Source organism: Hippopotamus amphibius, chromosome 13 (genome assembly GCF_030028045.1).
Source record: "Hippopotamus amphibius kiboko isolate mHipAmp2 chromosome 13, mHipAmp2.hap2, whole genome shotgun sequence".
Taxonomy (NCBI): Eukaryota; Metazoa; Chordata; class Mammalia; order Artiodactyla; family Hippopotamidae; genus Hippopotamus; species Hippopotamus amphibius.
This window is the reverse complement of record NC_080198.1, coordinates 44,552,277-44,577,133: the sequence shown is the minus strand read 5'-3', so window position 1 is coordinate 44,577,133 and position 24,857 is coordinate 44,552,277. Positions and strand designations below refer to the sequence as shown.

The window sequence follows — 24,857 nt, the reverse complement described above, 5'->3', positions numbered from 1 at the left end:
GCATGCATCTAAAGCTGGAGAGATTCGCTCACAGGGCTGGGTGTTTGGGGCAGCAGAGGGGCACGGGGGTGGAGGGGGGGGTCAGAGCAAGGACAAAGGATTCCCAAGACAAAGGGGGAAGGGGGAGGGCAGGGGTCAGGAGGAGGGGACTAGGGAGAGAAAAGAAGGGGTCAGGGGAGACGGGGGAGAGGGGAGGAGGGAGGGACCAGCAGGAGGGGCCGTGGGGAGGGGCCAGGAGGAAGAGGAAAGGGGAAAAGACAGGAGAGGGGAGAGTTGGAGGGGAGGGGGAGGAGGGAGAGAGACAAGAAGACAAGCAGGAGGAGAACTAAAAGCAAAGACAAAATGAGACGGCTGAGGGCCATGAAACGGTTGCTAAGCTGCTGTCCATAAACCCACAATAACGGTCGCAGATACGTTAATCCTTACCCCAAAAGGGGGAGGAAAGGTCAGCAAGAACTGTAAAGCAGAGTTCCCAGGATCAAATTCCACATAAGCATCCTTCCGCATGTATTCTTTACAAAGGACACCAACATCCTCTGGTAATAAGAACCCGGATCATCGTTCTTTTTAAAAGATGAGACAAAGAGATCAGTATAATTAGCAGCACTTCCAGACCAGGACAGGTCAGGGTCTACTTCAATATTAGAGACAGTAATCACAGCAGTAGCAACGATACATAATCAGCCCTAGAGAGTGGAACAGGCCTTTCGCCATCCAAATTAAGAATTGTATTCCTTGTCTCGGACATATACTCTGAAGCAATCACTTTTATGGGTCCTTCTTTTCCAAAAGAAAAAGGACAAAGAACTTTATTAGTTCCATGAAAAAGAATTTGCAAGCACAAGCAATTTCTATTGCGAAGTCTCTCTTTCACTGAAAAGAAAAGGTATTTTCACTTAATGGCAGTTCTGAAAAACAATATAAAAAAGTAATGAGGTAATTTCTGAAAATCATTTATTGTAATGTACCATGTTAACAAAATAAAGGACAGAGACCATATGACCCGCTCAAGAGAGGCAGAAAATACATTTCACAAAATTTCAACAACCTTTCATGACAAAACAATCAACAAATTAGGAATGAAAAGAAACTTCCACAACCTGACAAAGAGCGTCTATGAAAAACCTACAGATGACATCAGACTTCATAGTGAAAGACTGAATGTTTTCTCCTACAATCAGGAACAAGACAAAGATGTCCACTCTTGCCACCTCCATTCAACACTGTCCTGGAGGTTCTAGCAAGAGCAAGTAAGCAAGAAACCTACCTGCCGGCTGGGCAACCTCTAATTCGTTCCCATGAACTCACCTTTCAGGGGGCTGCTGGGAGGATAAAATGCTATAATCCACATCAATGCTCAATAAATGTTATCCGTTGCTGTTATTAAGAAAGAAGAGGCATGTGTTAGAGCCCAGTTTTAAGAGACTGAAAGAGCTTATCTAGATCTTGCTCCGGTTGGTTCCTCTTATACACTCTCTCAACACAGAGCACGCGGTCCCCGCCATCTGAATGGCACTGCCCCCTCCTCTGGGCTGCGTACTTTTCCTTCAGCTCTCAGCTCCTCAGGGGAGTCTTCCCAAACTCCCTAAGCCCAAAGTTCCTATGACAGCCCTCCAAGCACAGTGGCCTCCTGGTCACAGTTACAACTTTACATTTGCTTGTGAGATTGCATTGTGTCCATCTACACAACCATCCTGTAAACTCCAGGGGTCAGGGCTGCATGTCTGTTCACCATCCCCAGCACCGTGCCCGCCATTCATTCAACAAAATCACCATGCCAGGTATCTAGAACAATCTTTACTCAAAACTTACTGATAATGGACTTTAATTACATTTACAAAATACCTTCACAGTAACAGCTAGATAAGTGTTTGACTGCATAACTGAGGACTACAGCCTAGCCAAGCTGACACACTGAACTGACCATCACACCCTCTAAGATCAGGAACAAGGCAAGTATGTCACCTTTTACCACTCTTACTCAACACAGTGCTGGAAGTTCCAGCCAGTGCAATAAGGCAAGAGATGGAAATGAAAGGCACATGGACAGAAAAGGAAAAATAAAACTGTCTCTATTTGAACACTGTGCCAGGCACTCTGCTAGGTCCTGAGCATCCCCAGTAGACATGACATATGAGGTCCCTGACTTACAGCAGCTTCCATTCTATTTAAGGGAAAGGCTGGAAACAAAACCCATAAACCAGTGAGTAAGACTGTAAAAGAAAATGGGCAAGGGCGGTCTAGTGGTTAAGACTCTGTGCTTCCAATGCAGGGGGCACGGGTTCCATCCCTGGTGGGGGAACTAAGATCCTACATGCACAATGACCAAAAAAAAAAAAAAAAGAAGAAGAGAGTGGGGCTTCCTAGGTGGCGCAGTGGTTAAGAATCCACCTGCCAATGCAGAGGTCACGGGTTCGATCCCAGCTCCAGGAAGATCCCACATGCCGCGGAGCAACTAAGCCCATGTGCCAAAAAAAAAAAAGAAGAGAGAGAGAAAATGAAAAAAGAAAAAGGGCAAAAAATGGGCACACCGTAAGTATCTGTCCAATACAAGAATGACAAAGAATCTTCTCTAACTAATTACTTAACTCCTAAAGCTATCAAAGCAACTCTCATTGTATCAGACCACAAGAGCACGGCTCTGCTGCACAGTTCTGCAGCGCTATCTACTGCGCTCTGCCCGGTCAACTTCAAAGGAGCATCAACTCCCCAGGAGGTTAAAAGGCACTTCAGTAGCCAGAGACACATCTGGCCTGAAAATAAGGAGACACTGCCTCTAATTCTCAGGACCAGAAACACATCAATTTTCCCCAGTTGTGACGTGAGTCAGATCAGCCACGGCTATCTCATGACCCAGGAATTCTGTTACATGGCTCTGAGGATTACAACTTGTGATTTTAAAAGGTTCACGAATGTTTGATAAAAGACAGTACAGGGAAGCTGCAGAGAAAGTCGACTCCTGTGAAGCTGGCTGCTATTTCCAAATCCACACCCTTCTATCACCCTGGCAGAGGGACAGAGCAACTTAAATCAGCACCATGAAAACTGACGGAGTTAAGATTGGAAAGCTCACTTTTGCTCTTCAGTCATTCAAGAAATATTTATTGAGCACCTATTATGTGCCAGGCACCATTACGTGCCCCTCCTCCCCCGCCTCGTACTGGGAATATAGCAGAAAATGAATCCAACAAAACCCCCTGCCCTCTTGGCACTGGCAATCTATGGGGAGTAATTATGTCAACAAGCTCTGCCCCCCATACTACACGGACAAGAATGGCCCTTTGGGTCAAGAGCTGAATGCGGGTCAGATGTCTGCATGCCTTCCACTGTCCAACTGAAGCCTTGCACAATGCTCTTTACCCTCAAGGAGCCACAGACAAAAATATCAGCACTGATAGGCCACTGCGGGGGGGAAACTGCTGACACAGATGGGTAACCTGGTGTCAGGAAAGGCTTCCAAGGGCCAACCTCAAGTCAGAACTAAAAGATGAGCGGGAATTAGCCAGGCTGCCAGAACAGGCTGTGCAGAGATGGGGGGGGGGGGGGGGGGGTTACCTACAGGAGAGGTAACAGCAGAGACAAAGTCCCGGAGGAGGAAGAAAGCTGTTAGGGAACTGAAAAAGCTCTGAACAGCTTCAGCAAGGGAAGGAGAGGCAGCAGCCTCTTTGGCCCCATGGGGAGTTCCTGAATGGGTTTTAAGCAGGGGAGTGATGGGATTCGATTTGCACTTTAGAAAGGTCACCTCAGCAGCAGAGTAGAGAAAATATTGGAGCAGCCAAGCCCAGCAGGACATTCAGGGAGATCTGGGAGGTGACTGCCCAGAAGAGGGGGGAATAACAGAAGTGGAGAGTCAGGTAAAGGTCCAGGTTCCTGCCTGGGCAGCTGAGAACAGTGGTGCCCCTCCACATAGACCCTTTTCTTGGTGGGGAGGAGGTGGGGGCGAGGGGGAGCACGTGGTAGCGCTGGCGGTAATGATGAGCTGGGCAGTGTCTGTGCATCTGAAAACGGAGGTGTGCAGTGGGTAAGCAGGTAGGTAAGTGGGTCCAGAGTTCAGGAGAAAAGAGCTGGGTGGTGATGGGAATCCAGGCCACAGGTGGGGTGGCCTCCAGGGGCAGAGTGCAAGGCAAGGTGCTCACCTGAGGTGACACACCCCGAGGACACCACCACTCAAAGGCTACACGGGGGCAGAGGAGGCAGCAGCCTGCCAAGGCGGGGTGGCGGAAGGAGGCCATGAGGGTGTAGCTTTCCAGAAGCCAAGGGCGAAGAGTGTTTCAGGAGGGAAAGGATGCAAGTAATGCGGTCTGTGCTGTCAAAGGTCAAGAACGCCAGGACTGGAAGGTGTGCCCTGGGCTTAGCACCAAACTCACTGCGCTGGTGGAATCATGGGCTCGGGTGCCCAAGGGCAATGGGGCCAGAGAGAGAGGAGGAGAGGACGTTTCAGTGAGACTGGCAGCGAAGAAGAGGAAAGAGCTATGGCTGGGGGGGCACATGGGGTCTAGACAGGTGGCAGAGAACTGGCCACGTTAGAGGATAGTGAGTGGGGTCCATGGATAGGATGAGGCCCTCCTGAGAGGCAGAAAGGAGGGCCGATCAACAAGCACCAGCCCTGAGTAGGTGGGAGAGGATGGGATCCAACGAGATGGTGCAGATGAGCCTCGGGCAGGAAGAGGGTCCTTCCCGCACGTGATGGGAGGGAGGACAAGAGAAAGGCACTCCCACGGCCGGGCATGAAGGCTGCAGGGCAGCTCCTCTGCTGGCTCCTGCTCACTCTGTTAAGAGTATCTACTAAAAGCAAGCAGTTAGGTGTTTGAGAAAGACATGGGACGTCTAGAACAGCCACTGCGACAAAAGGCAGAAGGAAGCCCAAGGCAACATAAGGGAACCACGGGGCAGAGCCTACGGCCCAGCTGAAGCTGCTCTACAGGGTCATCACGCTGGGTGACAGGTGATTATGTAACTTCTCCAGCAATCTCCGAAAGGCAGGGGCAGAGTTCTGCCAGGTGGCACCAAGGAAGAACAGCAGGTCCTCAGTTAGGACAAGATAATTGGGTAGAAGAGGAGAAGCCAGGAACCCAGAGGAAGCAAGGAATGCATGCAAAAGGCTGGAAGGACTGGAGTTCAGTGAGCAGGGAGGTCATGCGTAGGACCTGAGGTGGAACAGATGACTCCAGAAGATGACACAGTCCAGCTGTCACCAGGGCGGTGGGTAAAGCACGGCAGAGAGGCCACTGCTGGAGGGGAGAGGGGCAAGATGCTAGGTGAGTCATCAAAATCCAGCATGATTCCCAAGTAGGTCAGGGGAAGATGACCTTAAGTCAAATGCAGAGAGGCTGGGAGCGGAAGGAGGAAGGAGGCGATAATACACTGAAACTCACCAGCCACAAAGGAACAGGCTCAGGGCTCCTTCACTGAATGCCTGCTACGGGCTGCCAATCAGCAAGAACAAGGCAGACCTTTCTATACATCCCCTTCTTTAATCCCCACAATCACACTACACAGTCTTATTCTATAGATGGGAAAATCGAGGCTCACTGGCTAAGAACTCACCCAAGGTCACAGAGCCTGAACATGCTGGACCCAGAATATGAGGTTCCAGCTTCCAAACATCAAATCAGCTCGGCCCCACCACATTCACAGAGAGACAGGGTAGATTGCATTACTTATGCCCCAGCAATCACTTAGGCCCATGCAAGGGCTCTCTAATTGCGCCTCACACCATCTCCAAGAAGGAGGGGTCAGGGGCCACCCGCTGATGGCTAATAAGCGACCAGCTGTCCTCCTGAATGGCTTACTGTACTCGCTGAGGTGGGAGGCCACAGTAATTGCCCAGAGCCCATTAAAAAGAGCCCAGAATGTGATGTGCTAATACTTGCAGAATAAACTTATCGAAACATCAGGTTTTAAGGAAACACTAGTCTGGAATGTATATTTCTAAAAGAGCTGACTTGATCCTACTCAACAGGAAAAATCCCTTCCTTCCCACATTTCCAAACAAAGCAGCCAGTGTTTTAATTGCAATGACAAAGGAGTTTCATTTTTAGGAGGACAGCGGCCTATCACACTGTTTTAGGGAGGTAAAAAATAACGGTGCCACAGTCTCAGGGTGATTAAAAAAACAAAAGCAAAAACAAAAAACAACTCTGCCAAAAGGCGGCATGATTTTCCGTCCTCAAATACTTCAGATTCCAAGAGACTGCATCCTCCAAATTCTTTACCCTTAACCTCGGCCTGTGACCCACCGGAAGCATCAGCGCCTGCTTTACGGGAGCTGCGGCCATGCTGGGTTTCTCCCCTGGGCCACACCTCGAGGCCAGCCTTGCAGAGAGGGAAATCATCTCAGATTGCTGAGGTGAGCCACAGTGATAATGACAAACCTGTTTAATCTTTTTAATCTCCCTGATCCCTGAAATTCTGATCCTCCCTGGGGGGAAAATGCTATCATCCACATCCATCATAAGGAAACCAGACACGTACCTCAGACAGCCCAGTCTAATTTATGAGAGAAGCATTTTTAAAATAGTCAATTTCCCAATGCCGTTTGCAGCAACAGGGATGGACCTAGAGATTATCAAACTAAGTGAAGTCAGACAGAGAAAGACAAATAGCATATGATATCACTTATATGCAGAATCTAAAAAATGATACAAATGAACTTATTTACAAAACAGAAACAGACTCACAGACATGGGAAACAAATTTACAGTTACCAAAGGGGAAAGGGTGGGGGGAGGATAAATTAGTTTGGGATTAGCAGATACACATTACTATATAAACTATATAAACAACAAGGTCCTACTGTATAGCAGAGGGAACTATATTCAATATCTTGTAATAAACTATAACGGAAAAGAATTTGAAAAAGTATATATATATACACACACATATATATAACTGAGTCACTTTGTTGTACACCAGAAACTAAAAACATTGTAAATCAACTATATACTTCAATTAGGGACTTCCCTGGTGGTGCAGTGGTTAAGACTCTGGGCTCCCAATGCACAGGGCCTGGGTTTGATCCCTGGTCAAGGAACTAGATCCCACATGCATGCCGCAAATAAGGAACCCGCCTGCCACAACTAAGACCCAGTACGACCAAATAAATAAATCTATCTTTATTTTTAAATATTTTTTTAAATTTTATAAATTTTTTTAAATTAATATTTTTTAAAAAAATAAGTAGAATTTTTAAAAAACCAACTATACTTCAATTGAAAAAACACAAAAAATAATAGTCAATTTACAATGGGGCACTGTCTCCAGACATAGTTTAAGCAAATGTGCGTACTTACACTGAGACAATATCATCAAACCCTTTAAGAATATCTGGAAAAAAAAAAAAAAAAAAAAAGAATATCTGGAAATTTTTCAGTTTTGAAAATCCAAATTCCTAAGGTTAACAACCATCAATTTTTATCGACACTGTGCTCCGAGGCATACTGCTCCTCTTTCTCTGTCATCTGTTCAGTGGTTACTTTATGCTCGTTGATCCAGGATGAAGTTTGAGATGTACCTTCTGACTTCTGCCACGAAGAGTCATTTCTCAGCCATAGAAGAAAATAGCATTCTCATCCTTCTCACTCTTTAGCTTCAGCTTGAGATGAGGTTACCTCCACTCATTTCTTTGGTGTTGGGAAAACTTAAACCCCAGTGTCCCTACCAACCACTTGACCAACAAATTACATATAACAATTTTTAACACCAGGATTTTTAAATTGTGTAAAGGCTTTATGATGTTAAAAATCCAAATCAGAATGCACATAAGATCAAAAGCATCACACTAGATCTTCTTCGCTCGTGGCGCGCCTCTCCCATGGCCCGCTGTCCTGAGCCGCCAGGCCGCATCACATCCTCCCACTGGTCTTGAGCAGCCACCACTCTCCCTGGGCCTATACCAACCTCTCCTCTCTCCCTGCTTCCACTTCTGCCCCCATGCCCTGGTGCTCCACACAGCAGCTGCGGGGATCCGTGAAAAAAGTCAATCAGTTCATGTCACTGCCCCGCTCAGAATCATCCAACAACTTCCTTCCAATCATACTCAGATTAAAATTTCAACTCCTGACCAGGGCCTGGAAGGCCAGTGGGATGCAGGCCTGCCCTGACCATCCCCGGATCCACGTCTACGTGCCCAGGGGGATCCTGCCCTCCAGACACACTGGCCTTCTTGCAGAGGCCACCTAGGTACTTGCCGCCTGCCCTGCTTGGAACTCTGTCTCCGTATGTTCCCATACCTCATTTCCCTCCCCACACCAGTACTGAGTCTCTGCTCACCCATAACCTCCCTAAACACACATGCACAGCCACTCCACCCTCCCTCCATCACCCCTAGTCACTACCTGGCATTACATTGTGCATCTATTACTCCTTTGTGTCTCTCGCCTGCCCCCAGACCTGGACTGTCTCATTTACTGTCAAATCTCAATGTCTCGCCCAGGGAAGCCACTCAACACACAGTCAGCAATCATTCTTCTAAGTAGACCTCCGGCTCCCTACTCTGCAAGAATACCCTCACTCCAACCAAAGGTGACTCCTACCTACTGAAGGCCGATGAAATCAGAACCAAACACCTTTCTGGAATAAGCATAAACCACTCAGCAAATACCTCGGATGCAGCACGTACACATCTCTGCCCACAGCCTGGAGCTCCAGCACCTGCACCCGCCCGTCTGTAACAGTCCTCTTCTCCAGATACACTTAGGACAATGGAAAAAGGCTGTTCCTGTTTTCCTTTCCCGTTCTCTCAATTAACAGAGCTATCAATGCAAATAATTAGTTGCCCAGTTCAGTATCATTTTTCTCATGCTGATCTCACTCTACAGTTTGGGTTTGGGGTAGTTTTGTTTTTTTTTTTTAATCTTTTTTACAACTAAATAATTTTTTTAATTCAAAAAAGTATTTTTCCAAAAAAGTTACATTTCCCCTTTCAAAGAAAATGCCTAGGTTACAGAAGCTTCCCTTAAGATCTCCTTCTGACAGTTACAGCCATCATTAGAGTCAGAAATGCTGCTCACGTATGCGCGTATTATTTCATTAATGTTGGAATAAGAATATAACGTTGTGTCATAGGTACAAAATTAATGTAAATATTTCAAAATACCAGCACTTTTGAAATAAACAGGAGGAAACTTCTACAATGAAGCTTGCATCATTCTGAGCTTTAAAGAATATACATTGAGGCCATATCACGTAACAGCAGGTTTCCTGTAGAAATTCAGGCTCCCAGAACAATGATTTAGTCAATTTGATATTGATTCTACCTTGCAATTACTAGCTGCAACCTAGGTTACTATAAAAAGAAGGGGAGAGGGGGAAGGGCCATGCCAAAGCTGACTGAGAAAAGCTGGTCAATGAGATGCAGGAGAGGTCACCAGCAGAGCCAACAAGGCACACATTGTGTGCCAAACGAAACAAAAATTACCCGTGCTCCAGGCCAGCTCATCGATCTGTTCGGGTTTAGAGCGGCCCTGCAGCTACCGCTGTGCCACAGGAATGAAGAGGGCACTTGAAACAGGCACTTGGCCAAACAACCTCCAGTGCAGCACCACCCTCGGACTTACCTGCCCTCCTTACGCGTTCTAGAAACGCCCAGGTTCACTTTCAACCTAAACTGGGCAAACTTTCTTCCCGTCCTACTGTGTCTTTTTCTAGTTCCACACAGGGTTAAATAAAAGGGCCTCAAAGGAGAAAATAAGGAAGTATGGAAGGGAAGGACAGATGGCGCACCAGGGGAGTGAAAACAACACAGAAATACAAAGAGGAGAGAGAGAGAAGACAGAGGGAGGGGAAAAGACACGAGAAGAAACACACAGAGAAAAGAGAAAGACAGAAGGAACAGCTGAGAGAGAAAATGACGCTGAGAGAGTGAGAGAGAGAGAAAGAAAAGGAAAAAGTTCATGGGAAAAAAAGGAATAATGTGTTTCATGGAGAAGTTATTTGTTCCCGAGTCGCTCTTTTTTCCATGTACTGTATTATGCCATATGTGGGAAGTGAAGGAGGCTGGAACTTCGCCTAAGAACATCTGCCACGGACCTTAAAAGCCCTAATAATAGCACAGCTGGTGTCCCCAGCCTAATGAGCTCACCGCCCATGTGACCCCCCCCTTCCTCAGCAGCTCCTCCCTGGAGGGGGAGGGGGCCAAGGGCAGGCCCAGGCCCAACCCCTGCCCTCCCCCCACGTTCCGGCTCTCTCTCCCCCACTGCCACTGTCCCCTTTTTCCTGAAACTACTCCCACCCATTTTTCTGAGCTAACTGACTCTGATCCAGCAGTTCCTCTGAACAGAGAGGTTCTTAACATGAAAGGCAAATATCAATAAAAGATGGGGACGGGACATCCCTACAGATCTTCTGGATGTTAGAAGGACAACAGTTACGCCAATAAATCATTCAACAGCTTAAATGAAATGGACACACTCCTTGAAATACGCAACTTGCCAAAACTAACACCAGAGGAAGGAAAAGCTCTGAAAAGCCCAATATCTATTATAGAAATGGAACTCCTAATGAAAAACCTTTCTACATCCAAGGAAAGGCCAGGATGCCACCACGTGGGACTTTCTGCCAGGGTACAGGCCCCTCCAGGAACCCTGGCGATTCACTGCCTCTGACAGGGAGGCTCTAAGCCAGCTTGACCTTCCAAGTGATCACTGCCTGTAACTAGGAGGAAAGCATGCACACAAAACTGGAAAGGAGGGAGCTGGGGGATGGGAACAAAGAAGTGAGGCTTTACAAGTGCAGGAAGTTTTAACCCTCCCGGTATAATTTTTTGAAACCAACTGCCATCACAGTACACTCTAAAAAGCCCTCTTGCGCTTGGACAAAGGGCACCTTAGCATCAGGATGGGCAAGGATTCCAACTTCTAAGGGGAAACCTATTGGAAACTGTCAGAGAGGAGACTCCAGTTGGCACTGACCCGGTATCCATAGCAATTGGAAGAGAAGCTGAAAAACCTGGGATCTTGCTCTCCGTCTGAGCAACATGTCCCGACCGCAACAAAGAGCCAAACGGACATGATACACGGGGCTTATTCACCAGAAAAAGACAAAGAAGGCCACGTTTCAGAAACCGCACTTGGTGACACACAATACCATGGATGTTTTTAAGCATGCAGTACCGAGGCTAGCAAATTACAAGATTCTATCCCTGCCTACCAGGTAATTATATCAGCAGCAATCACATGATTAGCTGAAAGGTGGGCAATCATTAACTTTTCCTACTGTTAAACACTGTTACACACCAAAAGACAGTGTTTCACACCTTGTTAATGCCATGAATAAGTTATCTAAGCCTTAGCAACTTCCTGTTTTGAATTTTAACACCAATGCCACTCCTGCCGTACGTTAACAAGCCAAAGTTCACAAAAATTTAAAGAACAATTATGGTATTTTAAGGACGATCATAAGTACTTTTACCATTATTCCGTTTTGTTGAAATGTTTAATATGCTGAGAATCCTTTCCAAAAAATAACAGAGTTGCTTCCCCTCACAAAACACCAAAAGCATTCACAGAATCAATTTAGTCTTTATCACCCCTGTCTTTTCACTTTCACTCTTTTTAAGTCATACATCCAAGGTCAAGTCTATGGTTCTCAAGTCTTAGGGACACCCCCTGGCTCCATCTTCGGGCCCACAACACTACTTCTGGCCAAGCTATATTAGGGAATCAGGCAAAAGGAAAAGTCAGTAGTACCAATTTTGTATTTATTTAAAGTTTTAATTTTTTTCAGATTTTTTTTTTTTAAATACTGCACTAAAATACTACTGATCTTGATTACTTAAATTTTTTGGCAACTCCCCCGCCCTTAAATTTTGTACCTTAGGCAAGTGCCTCAGTCACTTCAACTTAGCCCAGGTCCTAGCCCACAGTAATAACAATACACTCTGGGTGAACCAACGAAGAATAAACACCCACATTTCATTAACTACCCCAAAGACTGGACAACTGCCGCCCTGTGGGCCATCTACTAGCGGTATGTATGTGAGTGTGTTCTAAATCCTCCCAAGAGGCGGGGGAATGGTATGAAAACCACAAGTTCGAGCACAGTTAAATTCTGTGGAACAAATATTTTACAACATGTTGCATTAAAATCTAATAATGGCCAAATTAACTAGAACCTTTCATTATCTTACACATTAGGCTCCACTAATTTTACTCACATATACACCTTATACAGTCAACACCTCCTCGGAGGTATTCACCATTATTCTAATCCTTATCACAGGAAAGTTTGGCCTGGTTTTTTTATTTTGCTTTATTTTATTTTTGTTTATGTATTTATTTTTGGCCTCATCACGCGGCATGCGGGATCTTAGTTCCCCAACCAGGGATCGAAGCTACACCCACCCCCCACCCCCGCAGTGGAAGCACAGGGTCTTAGCTGGACCGCCAGGGAACTCCCTGCCTGTTTTTGAAAATGGACTCCTACAGTGCATACTTTTGTGTCTGGTCTCTTCTCCTCAACACTTTGCCTGTAGTTTTCATCCATTTGTTGCATGGATATTTCATTCCTTTGTATTGCTGAGTGGTTCTCCATTGTGTGGGGAGTAGTACTCCACTGTGTGAATATACCAATCTGTGTATACGGTCACCAGTGAATGGACATCTGGGCTTCTTCCAGTTTGGAGCTACTGTTAGTAAAGCTGCTATGAACTAAGTAAAGAACCCTGGTTTCCGCTGAGTATATGCCCAGAAGTGAACCACTGGGTCATAACGCATGTGCCCGGCTTTAGTACATATCGCCGACGTTCCTAGTGTTTGTTCTTCTTTGCGTGTGGTGCGTGAGGCTTCCAGCTGTTCCACATTCTCCCCAGCAGCGGAGACTGTCAGATCTCTTATTTTGCCCATTCTGATGGGGCTGCAGAAGCATCTCTGCGAAAACAAGCGATTTCTAATCCCTCCACTTGTACCATATGATTCTACAGCTCCAACAGTACAAACTGTAAAACTGCAAGTCAGGTGAATGAGAACCACAAAGTGCAGAAAACAGCTCTAATTCAGAGCTCATTACTTCAGGAATTCATAAAAATATGGACACAAGCAATATGTGAGACAAACACACACGATGCTTGGCAAGGAAACCTGTAAATGTTCATGAATACCAGAAGAATTCTTACAGTCAACGTGTTACTAGAAGATGTTTACAAGGCTAAGCCAGCCATCTCTTCTGAACCATGAAGAACCAAGTGATACAACTCTACAAATAAATGCACAAATGAACTCTATTATGTATAAACGAACCTGAAGAACATTTTAGCCCTTATCCTACTTGGCCTCTTACAGCAGAGGGACCCCATGAACCCCACCTATCACCACAAGAACACTCTCCCAGCACTGCACTCTCCTCGTGGTCAACCTCTGTGAGTGCTTCTACACACAGTATCACTACTGTGTAGAAGTCGTGATACCTTACACTCAGATCTTTCTATCAAACATCAGCTCCTCCAATGTCCCCCTGCCCTAAATAGCTCCCCTTGGAAATCTCACAAGCACATCAAACTCAGCACATTCACAATACGCTCCTCCAGTCCTTCACCCCTGCACAACTGAGTAATTCTAACCCAATGTGGAAATCTCAGCCCCATCCTTGACCCTGCCTCCCCAATCCTACCACCATCTCCCCAAAGCACAGGCTCATTCCCTCAACATCACTCAAAGGAACCTACTTCTGTCCACCCACAATATCACACGACCCCAGGTGAAGTCACTATGTTCTCTGTCCTTGGGTAAAGCCAGGGCTTCCAAGGCAGGTGTCAGTGGACCTGGAGGTGGATGAGGCGTGGGGACCACACACCCGCCTGGGCATGTTCACCAAGGGAAAGCCAGCTGCCTCTCCTAACTCACCCCTGCCCTGCCAAGGCCTTCGCTTAGGAAAGTCTGCAAACTGCATCTCTTTTCTGCCGCTGTGAACAAATGTAACTGCAACTTCAGAGTTTATGAGGGAAATTCTGAGACCCGGTTATCTTGGTCATTCTCTGTCATGCTGCCTCTTGCCAAATAGAGAATTCAGTATATCATAAACAATAAAGGTCTGACTATAAGATAACCAAACTCCCAGGAATGTTTATCTTCTTTATTCCCTCCCATATGAGTATCATATTATTGCTCTTCTAGTATCAAGAGATTTCATCCAGCTAAAAGTTCTTCTTGTTATGGACGGACCTAGAGACTGTCATACTGAGTGCAGTCAGACAGAGAAAGACAAATATCATATGACATCGCTTACATGCGGAATCTAAAAAAATGGTACAAATGAACTTATTCACAAAACAGAAACAGAGTCACAGATATAAAAAACAAACTTATGGTTACCAGGGCGGGAGATTGGGATTGATATAACCACACTACTATGAACAAAAGAGATAACTCATAAGGACCTACTATATAACTCATAAGGACCTACTATATAGCACAGGCAACTCTATTCAATAGTCTATAATGGCCTACATGGGAAAAGAATCTAAAAAAGAGTGGATATATGTATAACTGATTCACTTTGCTATACACCTGAAACTAACACAACATTGTAAATCGACTATACTCCAATAAAAATTTTTTAAACATAAAAAGTTAGGGGGACTTCTCCGGTGGCACGGTGGATAAGACTCAGCAGTCCCAATGCAGGGGGCCCAGGTTCCATCCTTGGTCAGGGAACTAGATCCCACATGCATGCTGCAACTAAAGAGTTTGCATGCCACAACTATGGAGCCTGCCTGCTGCAACTAAGGGGTCCTGGAGCAGCAACTAAAGAGCCTGCCTGCCACAACTAAGGAGCCCACATGCTGCAACTAAGGAGATGGCAAGCTGCAACTAAGGAGCCCACGAGCCACAACTGAGACCCAGCAAAATCAAATAAATAAATAAATATTTTTTAAAAATAAAATAAAGAATAAAACGTTTTTCATGTTAACATTCAAGAGTTGCTATGACGTTTTTCTAGTAAAGTAGTTCCTCATTTAATAATCAAACTATTTTCCTAGCTTGCAAGTATAGTATAAATATATCCACTGCATTAGTCAACGTTTTAGTCTATTGTTTCAATGACTTGCTTGTCATTCCTTACCGACTGTTCTCGTAGTAAGAATATTCTGCTTATTTTCTCAAATAGAAAGGTATTTTCTCAAAATTTTAACACCAAACTACACTTCTCCCTTTAAAAGACCTCTGAAATGTCTCGATATTTGTGTCCAAATAGCCAGTCCAAAGGGATTTCTCTAATGCCTTGGTATTCTTGCAAAGTTAACCCTTTTTCCTCAAAGTCAAAGGCGGGAAGACGGTCGTCAGATGAACAAAACCCACAACCTACGTCACTGCCTTAGGTCGTGGAGGCTATTCCTGTTAGTACCACAAAGATGAAGGCCAGCACATACCCCTAGGGCATGGCACAGATGTGTGCTCCAAAATTCTTTGTGGATGAATGGACCATAAGGAGCTCAATAACAGCAACGATAATAATGGCTAACACGAGATGCTTACTAAATCAAGCATACATAGTGATTCATGTGATCCTCTTAATAACTATATGAGGTTATCATATAAGGTAATGAGTCAGGAACTGGCTGTCATAAACAGGAATTCTTTGCTGGGTGTAACACATCTAGCCCTGAAAAAGCAACCAGTCTTGGTGGGGGGGGGGGGGGGCGGGAAATGGGGCATGGCTTCAAACACATCAACAGTATGCTAGTTTATCCAGACAGATTGTTAAATCTGGACGTTTTTATTTTTTAACAAATGGGAAAAAAAAAAACCAAACAAGGTTATACCTTACTCAGGTCCATAAAGCAAAACTTTACAATTCCCATAGTACTTAGCACTCTATATAAAACATTCTAGATGCAAAGGTTGGAATGAAATGCCCACCATCCAGATAACAATCTTCTCTTCTCTACAAGGAAAGCCAGTAACCCAATTGTCTCAGAAATCCTGTACCCAAACGTAACACTCACAGACAGAGCACCAGTGACTCATACATGTAACAAATCGCTCATTTCCTTACTCCCCACTTTTCCTCTAAACCATTACACGGCTATTCCAGAATCATAGGTTTGGTTTTTAGTTGGTTTGTTTGGTGTTTTTCAACCGCTCAGCAAAAAGCTTACCAATTCTAACTTGGTTGGAATTTTGCAACTCAACAAGAATCTGCTGTTCCTTTAGTTTAAGGAAACCTCCAATTTTCTTCCCAGGTTTGAAATTCTCCAATGAAAGCCCACACCTCTGGACCCCTCTTTTAACTGAAAAAGAGAAGAAAACGTCCTTGACATTCTAACTGTGCTGCCAGGTCTCTGGCGATGTCAGACCACCAACACCCCCCACCCCCAAAGTCAAGGTCCCACAGGCAAACCACACTCACCGTTAGAACCCTGTATTCAGAATCACAAAATGTAATGGATTGTCTTACTGAGTTGCCCTTCTATTTTCATCCTCTTTGGTCCCCGAACTCACGCACTCCAATTTTCATTCAAAACAAAAAAGGCGAGGGAAGGACAGAGAGGCAACGACCATAAACATGCAGACTCTAAAACACTAGCAGCTTCTGGAAACCGTGTTCATCTGAACCCCGCGACACCTGCTAAAGAAATTAAATGCGCTGCCCCCAGAGCTAAACAGCAAGGGGCGAAGCAAGAGCTCCGATTACCAACTACTTTTCAGGAATTCCCCGCAGCTCAAAGCAAGGCGTTGAGTGCCGGGAGGATAGCAGAATGAAGGGAGAAAAGTGACTTGAAATAACCACGTCACGCCCATGAGGATGGCAATGATCAAAAAAACAGAAAACCATACTTCCTTGGCGGCCCAGTGGCTAAGCCTTCGCACTTCCAGTGCAGGGTTAACGGGTTGGACCCCTGGTGGGGGAACTAAGATCCCATATGCTGTGCGGCCAAAATTAATTAATTAATTAATTAAATATACATAACTTAAAATTTAAAAAAAAAAACAGAAAATCACAAGTGTCGTAAGCACATTGAAAAAATCAGAACCTTTGTTCACTGCTGGTGGGAATACAAAATGGTGCGCTCACTGAGGATAACGGTATGGTGATTCCTCAAAAATTAAACACAGAATTACCACAGGATCCAGAAATTCCACTTCTGGATATATGCTCAAAAGAGGTGAAAGCAGGGACTCAGTTGTTTGTACACCCATGTTCATAGTGGCATTATCCACAAAAGCCAAAAGATGGAAGCAACCCAAGTGTCCAAAGAGGGATAAATGGAGAAACAAAATGTGGTATATACATAACAATGCAATGATATTCAGTTTTAAAAAGGAATGAAATTCTGGTACATGATACAACATGATAAACCTTGAAGATATTATGTTAAGTGAAATAAGCCGGATACAAAAAGACAAATACTGTATGATTCCTCTTATATGAGGTTTCTAGATATTCAAACTCGTAAGAGACAGAAAGTAGAATGGTGTTTGCCATGGGCTGAGGGGAGGGGACAATGGGGAGTTAGTGTTTATTCAGTACCGAGTTTCATGGGGTAAGATGAAAAAATTCTGGAGACAGATGGTGGTGATATTTGCACAACAGTGTGAATGTACTTAATGCCACAAAACTGTGCACTTTAAAATGGATAAAGTGGTATTGTTACATCTACTTCACCACAATGTTTTTAAAGAAAGAAAAATGGTCACTGAATTAGGGATTTTCCCTCATTTCTCAAGACTGGGGACTTGGGCACCTCTAGGGGAAAAGCAGAACGTGGCAAAGATAGGTAACCTAGGTAGGTAACCTGCTCCCCCCACCCCCGACATGAGGTTATGCAAGGAGCACGGCAGCCCTATGGTCCTGCACCTGCTAGGGAAGCAGGAGGGAAGAAGGTAGGGTGAGGAGAAAGTTGTATATACTGGGGTCAGATCCACTTACCTTCCACCTGGCTCCCATTCAGTCACTCTTGTGGTCTCCCATATTCACAGTGCACATGACCCAGCACTTAAGATTTACTCTTCAAAGGGTAGGTGGGTGGACAGATGGATGGATGGATGTATCAATTACTTGGCTAGAATTTGGGGAGAACTGCCTATGGACTGCGCTGGTATATTTTTAAGGACTCAAAACACCTCCCAGTGTTGGGGTGGGGAGGGTACACCACTGGCTAAATTTGGGGCTGCTTTTCCTCACTACTGATATAGGATGACAGTTTGTCCCTTCCCTCTCGGTTCCTCCGATTTCACAGTTCACTGCGCACACCTTTAGGAAGGGAAGAGGAGGGTGCTGGGAAGAGAACGGGTTCAGCACTCTTTTCTGAAAACCCCAGCCCCTTTCTTGTTGGTGGAGGGCAAGAGGCTGAATCCAGCTTTGAACGCCAACTCTCCCCAGCAACGCAGGGAGCAAGCGTGTGCTGGCCGCTCCCTCTTCTAAACGACACGACGTCTGGCCTTGTGCTTCCGAAAAGAACATGCTGTGTAACCATGAAGGAATGTGACACTTAATACCACCTGGGGACGTGTTTAAAATGCAGATTCAGATTTAGCAGGTCTGGGGCAGGGTCTGCCATTTCAGGGGTCTAGCAAGCTCCCAGGTGATGCTGATATGGCACAGTGAAGAGTCAGGCCTTACACTCCTGCAATCCGCTAGAGCCATGACAGCAGGGACCAAACTCAGGCAGAAACAGCGACAGTCAGGATCTCCCTCTAATGAGCATCACCCTCCTGCCACTGCCATTCTCCACCCCACTCACTTGGCTCCACCATGAATCTGGACCCTTAGTCACTCTGGGATAATGAGCCAAGCCGTCTGCAGTCACTCACTCCCGGCTCTTCTCAACACACGGAAGACAAATGATGCTCCTAGAGGTCAAAACAATTTTTCCCCCCCACTCCCCAAGAAAAGTTTCCCCATGGTCCTCAAACAGAAACTCGAGGATGGCTTCTGCACTCATTGCTTAAGCTGCTCCTTTTGGTTAAGGTGTGTGATTCAATAACACAAGGGAAGCCAAACCATTTCAACACTTGAGACATTTTAGCTTTGAAACTTCTCAAACTGGAATTTTTTTGTTTAAGGACCATCATGAAAGGAGGCAAGCCTACACTAGATCATGCCTCCTCTACTTTTTGTAAAACTTATCAACTGAGAGAGTGCAGAATGAAAAAAGAAAACCAAAAACCCCAGGCCCACCCACAGCATGTGCTGTTGATATTAAAGAACTGCCTGGAAGGACTTTCTGACTTTACCAAAACATCAGAGGAACTGACGGAGAACCTCTAAAATCTTCCGGTTCTCCGCATGCATGGATGCTGCTTCTCTCCAAACCTGGAGAAAGAAGAAAAAATAAAATCTCATATCCCTATTCTAATTAATATCTATTTTAAGAGCTGCAGATACACCTGCATCTATGTTATCAAATGTAGAATTACTAATAGCTAATCTGTGTAAACACAAGTCAGGGAACAGTGGCATTTTTTTGGTCAACACAATCACACTATCTACTAAGCCTAGACATCAGGAGAAGTACAATAAAGAGGGAAGGGCTCTGAACGGTATGCTAAAGGATACTCATCAGAAAACGTCAAACCACTTACTTCACATGTTCATAGTTATTTTCAACTAATTCTTTAAAAACATTTTTTTCTGAAGTCCTCTGAATATCCAGAGCAGGTCTTCCTTAACATTCAAATCCAGATAATTTATATCCTAGTGGTTCTTTAATTTACTCATATACCTATTTCCCCTAAATAATGGAGTATCCTTTTCAGATGTCAGGACAAAATCCATTTCCTCTACGAAGAATACCTTCCGCTTTTAAATGTCCTGGCGTATCATAAAATCTGGAACTAGGAGAGATCCGAGAAATAATCCAGCTCCAAGGCTGTCAAACTGGGGTACAGGTGCTTATGCTGCGGGGGAGCCCCCAGAGCCCCAGGGAAAATAAGGAGCATCTTCCTTGAGTGCTTCCTGACTCAAGGCGACAATTTAAAGCACTTTCATGCTAAAACACATACGATGAATTCTGCATTCCATTCTTCATCAAAGGAATCCGTGCACAGTGAACATTCACTGAGAAGTGGAAATCTCAGGCTGAGCTCCCCAATCCCCCTTTCCAGTGTTCTTTTGCCCTGAAGGTTACGAGGGCAAGTTTCAGAAGCATGAAGAGAATCCACTTCCTAGCTTGGGACGTGGAAGCCAAAAGACTTTCCCAAGGCTGTGAGTGGCCACCTGAGAAGTCACTGCCCCTTGACAGTCTTCAGAGAGATTTACAGTGCTTCTCACCACCACCCAAGTGAGGCTGGGAGCAGTCCTTCCTAGGATGCTGGACCAGAAGCCCAAGCAAGGATTTTAAGAGCTCGCCTGCCACCCAGTTCCACCCTCTTCTAGCTTAGGTGCACTATTAAGAGACACATAATTAAATACGCTTCTCAATGAATAATGAAGCCACACAGTCCTTCATAAACACATGTCAAACCCTTTCTTTAACCAGCTGCACATCATTTGGTATTGTATGTAGCTCACAGGCATGCAGATTGACACATATGCTCTTATTTACTATCTCTTTGCTAAAACTTTGAACTTTTCAATAGTGCAGGTGGCCTCCATCTGGATACACCTAATAAGAAGGCAAGTCAAAATAGGGAACATTTATTCAAAAAGAAGGAAAAAGAGTGGGAGAGGAACCAGAAGACCCATTCACAGTATCTCTGTATACAACAGACACTCACCCAAGATGAAATCTAAGAACCCACATAAGCCTTGGGGTTGGTGGAGATAGTTCTCTCCCTAACATCTGAATCTCCTAAAAGAATCATCCCTTTGTCCTCCCACAAAAATCATGGCGCATACCAAGTACAGATGAGTTAAACAGACCAGGGTTCATTTTCAAAACCAAGGGTCATGTAATCATATATTTGAACAGGCTGGGCGTTGTAACATTATCCTCAAGTTTATTTAGCTGCAAGACAGGTGAAAGGCTTGATTTAATATCCGCAACCCTCAATGAGTTTAAAAGAACTCTTCACCCTCCAGTGCCTTTCTCACTGGAGCCCTAGATAAGAAATCAAAAACTGCCCCTTTAGGAAAAGCGGCCACCCTCCAGCTTGCCCTCCTCGGCTGTCTTCCAGGCTGTACCATGCAACAGAATAATCAAGCCTACGAAAACAGCAACAGCTGATGGGGCAGAAAAGGCCCAAGGTCTGCTCCCCAACTTGGGAGCAGGCAGTCGAGATGGGAAGCCCAGAGGGTTAATTCCAGACTCATCTAACAATTACAGAGACCTACTGTGTGCAAGGTCAGGGGTAGGGGGCTCAGATGAAAGTTCACAGCAGATGGCAAATAGTAAAATGCTGCTAGTTTGGAAACTGTAAGTTGAGGAACTCCCCTCAACGCAAATAATGCTCTTTTATTTTCAAAGTCCTTTAACAGGATCTGATTCAACCCTCACAATAAACCTATAAGAAGAAAAATAACTGCTACTATATCTGCTATCCTATCTCCGTTAGGGCTCAAAAATATTACAAATCTAGTCACAAATCTAGTCATGTTGGAAGAAGACCTGATAATCCTCCCAGATCATTCAAACTTTTATAGACACTTTCATTCAAAACACTCTTTAATCCTTACAACAGTCCAATGAGGTCTATCTGGGTTTTGTTTGGTTTTTTGGAGGTGAAAGGGCAATTCCAGAGAGGGGAGAGCCAGGTGAAAGAGGTTAAATAAGGGCCCAAGGTCACACAGCCTGCAAAGAGAGAGAGGAGCTGGAATCTGAATCCCAGTTCCCCACTCCAAGGTCAATGTCCTTTTTTAACACACCAGAGAGAAGGCGGCGTGAGCAACACAGCCAGAGTGGAGACACCCTCCATGGAGAGCTGGGGATGGGAAACCAAATTCCACAGGTCCCTGGGGCATCACACAGGAAACAGCTCCGGCTGAGGCCAAGCCGAAACCCAACTCTTGCCAAACCTGCTGCACGCCGACATGGGCTTTCTACCCAGCTCAGCATCATCCCCAAGCCCCGCGCAGCGCTCTAGGTGGTTCAGCCGGTTACTGTCTGGGCTTCTCTGTGGTAAAGAGATCAGAGGGCACACGAGCGTGAGCCTTCCAAACCAAGAGAAAGACGAAGGTGCCATCTGTTACTCCAGGTCCAACTCTGAACCTGCCAGCCAACCTGTCATCCTCCACTGGAACTTGGGACACCCTTCCCAGTGCAGCCTGCCCAGAGCCCACCCCTGCTCAATCTGACCGCCCCCCTCTCTGCGGCTCTTGTAGCTGGAAACCAGAAAGGTCCTGTTCCTAGCTGGTTTCCCCGGGGTGTATGTCTCCCCTCCGTCCCATAACCAAAAGATGCTCCACCAAAAGGGTATCCATCTGGCCTACACACTCGCACACACTGACAACATTCACATCTTTGTTTGAAGTAAAGTTCTAGTGAAGCATATGGGGAAAAATATTTTTTAATCAGAGGCCTAGGCAAGATGCGGAGGAGCTCAAAGTTTGGACGCTGATGTCACTTTCTGAACAAGTGCAGCGAAGGGTTCTAAAACACAAAGACTTAACGGGCAGGGGGCATCCGGCGCCAGCCCCCAGAGCAGGCAGGCCGGGCTTTTGACGCCTGCTTCCCTAAACACAACTTTACAAAAGAAGAAACAATACATTTCATTAAGTTTCTTGTCACCTGCAGGAGGCTGACCTTGGAGATTCGAAAAGAACTGAAAATCTCAGGTCAAAAGAGTGACAAAGTGAACGCTAACTCTCAGGATGAAAAGGAGGGGTCCTAAAAGCCATTCGTCTCGTCCCAAACACGTTCAGATGTAGTTTACATTCGTTTTGCGGGTGAGTGGGAATCGGGATTCCGCTCGCGCTCTGGCCTGGCTCAGCTCGGGGCTCTTTGAAGGTCGCCTCACTGTCACTTCGGAGTGCCAGAGCCCCGAATCCAGGCCACGCGGCGTGACCGAGACGATGCACTATGGGCACCTTTCTGTGCCCCCCCCCCCGGGCCTCCCGCAGGTGCGGCCGATACCGGAGGGGGGCCGCCGCCGCAGGGTCCCGGCCTCTGGCCGCTACCACACCACGCGCACACACTCCCGGAACACGCGTGCCCCTCCCCACCCGCCCCTGGGCCCGATGCGCCCGAGGCACGGCTCAGCGGTCCCCGGGCTTACCCTCGAGAGGCGCACGAAGCGCGACCCCGTCGCAGGCGCGATCCCAGGGGCCTCCGGCGCGGGGCTGCCCAGGCGCTCGGCAATCCTGGCCGCCGCCTCCTCGTTGTCCTCAGCCGAGTCCCGGCCGCCCGGCGGCTCCGGTTCGCCCCGCAGCAGCCGGCCGGGCGGCACCGGGGCGCACGCGGCGAGCTCGGCTGGGGCGCCTCCTCCTCCTCCTGCTGCCCGCCCGCCGACTCGGCGCTCCCGGGCTGGGGGTCCGGGGGTCCGGGGCGCGGGGCTCGTCGGGGCGCTGGGGCTCCCGCGCGCACCCTCCCGCGCGCGGCCCCTCTCCGGGGGCGCCTCGCTCGCAGCGCGCGGCCGTCAGGGGCTCGGGGCGCGCGGGGGCGGCGGCCGGGTGGGCCCCGGGGCGGCGGGCGGGGGCGCTGCTGCGGACCGGGGCACTGAAGCGGGCGCCGCGCCGCGGCCTCTCGCCATGGCTCTCGGCGGGCGGGCGCTTCGCACCTCCCCTCCGCGCTGCCGTCACGCCCGACGCGCGCCGAGCCCTCCCCCTCCCCGGCCCCGCCTGCGGGCGCGCGCCGCTACCTCCAGGACGCCCGCCGGGCCGAGCGCGTCCCGGCGAGCCGCGCCCCTCCTACCTCTCCGGCAGGTGGCCGGCTCCTGCGCCTTTACCCGCGCGGGGCCGGGAGAAGTCCCCGGAGAAATACCTGGGTCGGGAAAAGGTATCACACACCACCACCACCACCACCGCCACCGCCACCGCCACCGCCACCACCACCCCCCCCTCGCCCCGAGCGCTTTACTTCTAGCACTTCTCGGTGTCAGTACAGCCAGTCTAAGTGGACGATGGAACTCGCGCGGAGATTACCGCGAACACAGCAGAAGTCCAAGCGTTTCGTTCCTGCAGGCCGGGCCGTCCCGTAGGAAAGCGATCCTTAGTCTTAAATAGCGTTGGGACACAGCCGGGAGGTGGGGAGAATATGGATGAACAAAATGCCACCAAAGAATGGGGGGGGCGGGGGACACGGGTGTAGGGGATCAGGAAACGATCCAGGAAGTAAGTGCTCACAGGCTACTCTGTTATGCAAATCACTGGTGGACGGTTTGACGAGGAACAACACGCATGACCTCATTTCCAGTTGAGGCTGCTGAGCCTACAGCGTTGGCCTCGTCCCTGCCCAGAGGTCACAGAGGACATTGGGAGGACATGGAGAAGACTCAGACCAGAACCCAAGACCCAAGGAAACTAAGCCATAGGAAACCTGGTTTCCAGTCCTGGAAGAGGACTGGAAGAGGCAGTGTATGGTGAAGACTGGTTCAGGCAAGAATCATCAATGAATGCTCACTCTGGGGGGTGGTTTTACTGAGGAGCGGGGATTTGCCTAGATTGATGTGTTTCCCCATTGGTGGTTTCGGCTTATTAGTAGCAAGAGAGAAATATTCAATATGCAAAGGTACAGGGAGACAGCATCTTGACCAGGATCAAATTGACATCATCAACAAAAGCAGATGGATATCATGTCCTCAGAACACATCACCTATGCAGTATTTACAGGAAGAATGCATTACCTGAATCTAATGATAATGAAAGCCCAGACAAACCAAAATGAGGAATATCTATTAAAAGGGACAGGGGTTGTATTCTTCAAACATGTCAATGTCACAAAGAAGGCTTGGGAAATGTTCCAGGTTAGAGTGCCAAAAAGTCATGACAACTAAATGTGATACCTGGTCCTAGACTGGAATTTTTTGGGGGGGGAGGAGATGCTG

General features: G+C 47.0%; 1 protein-coding gene across 1 annotated transcript in view; it reads right to left on the bottom strand.

The window, feature by feature from the left end:
• Window positions 1-24,857, bottom strand: part of LOC130834444 (proline-rich protein 2-like) — a 59,207-nt gene that overhangs the window by 33,657 nt on the left and 693 nt on the right. The window contains exon 2 of the mRNA XM_057704612.1: window positions 23,091-23,668. Within this exon, the coding sequence (XP_057560595.1) occupies window positions 23,091-23,668 (578 nt within the window). The remainder of the gene's footprint in view (window positions 1-23,090; window positions 23,669-24,857) is intronic.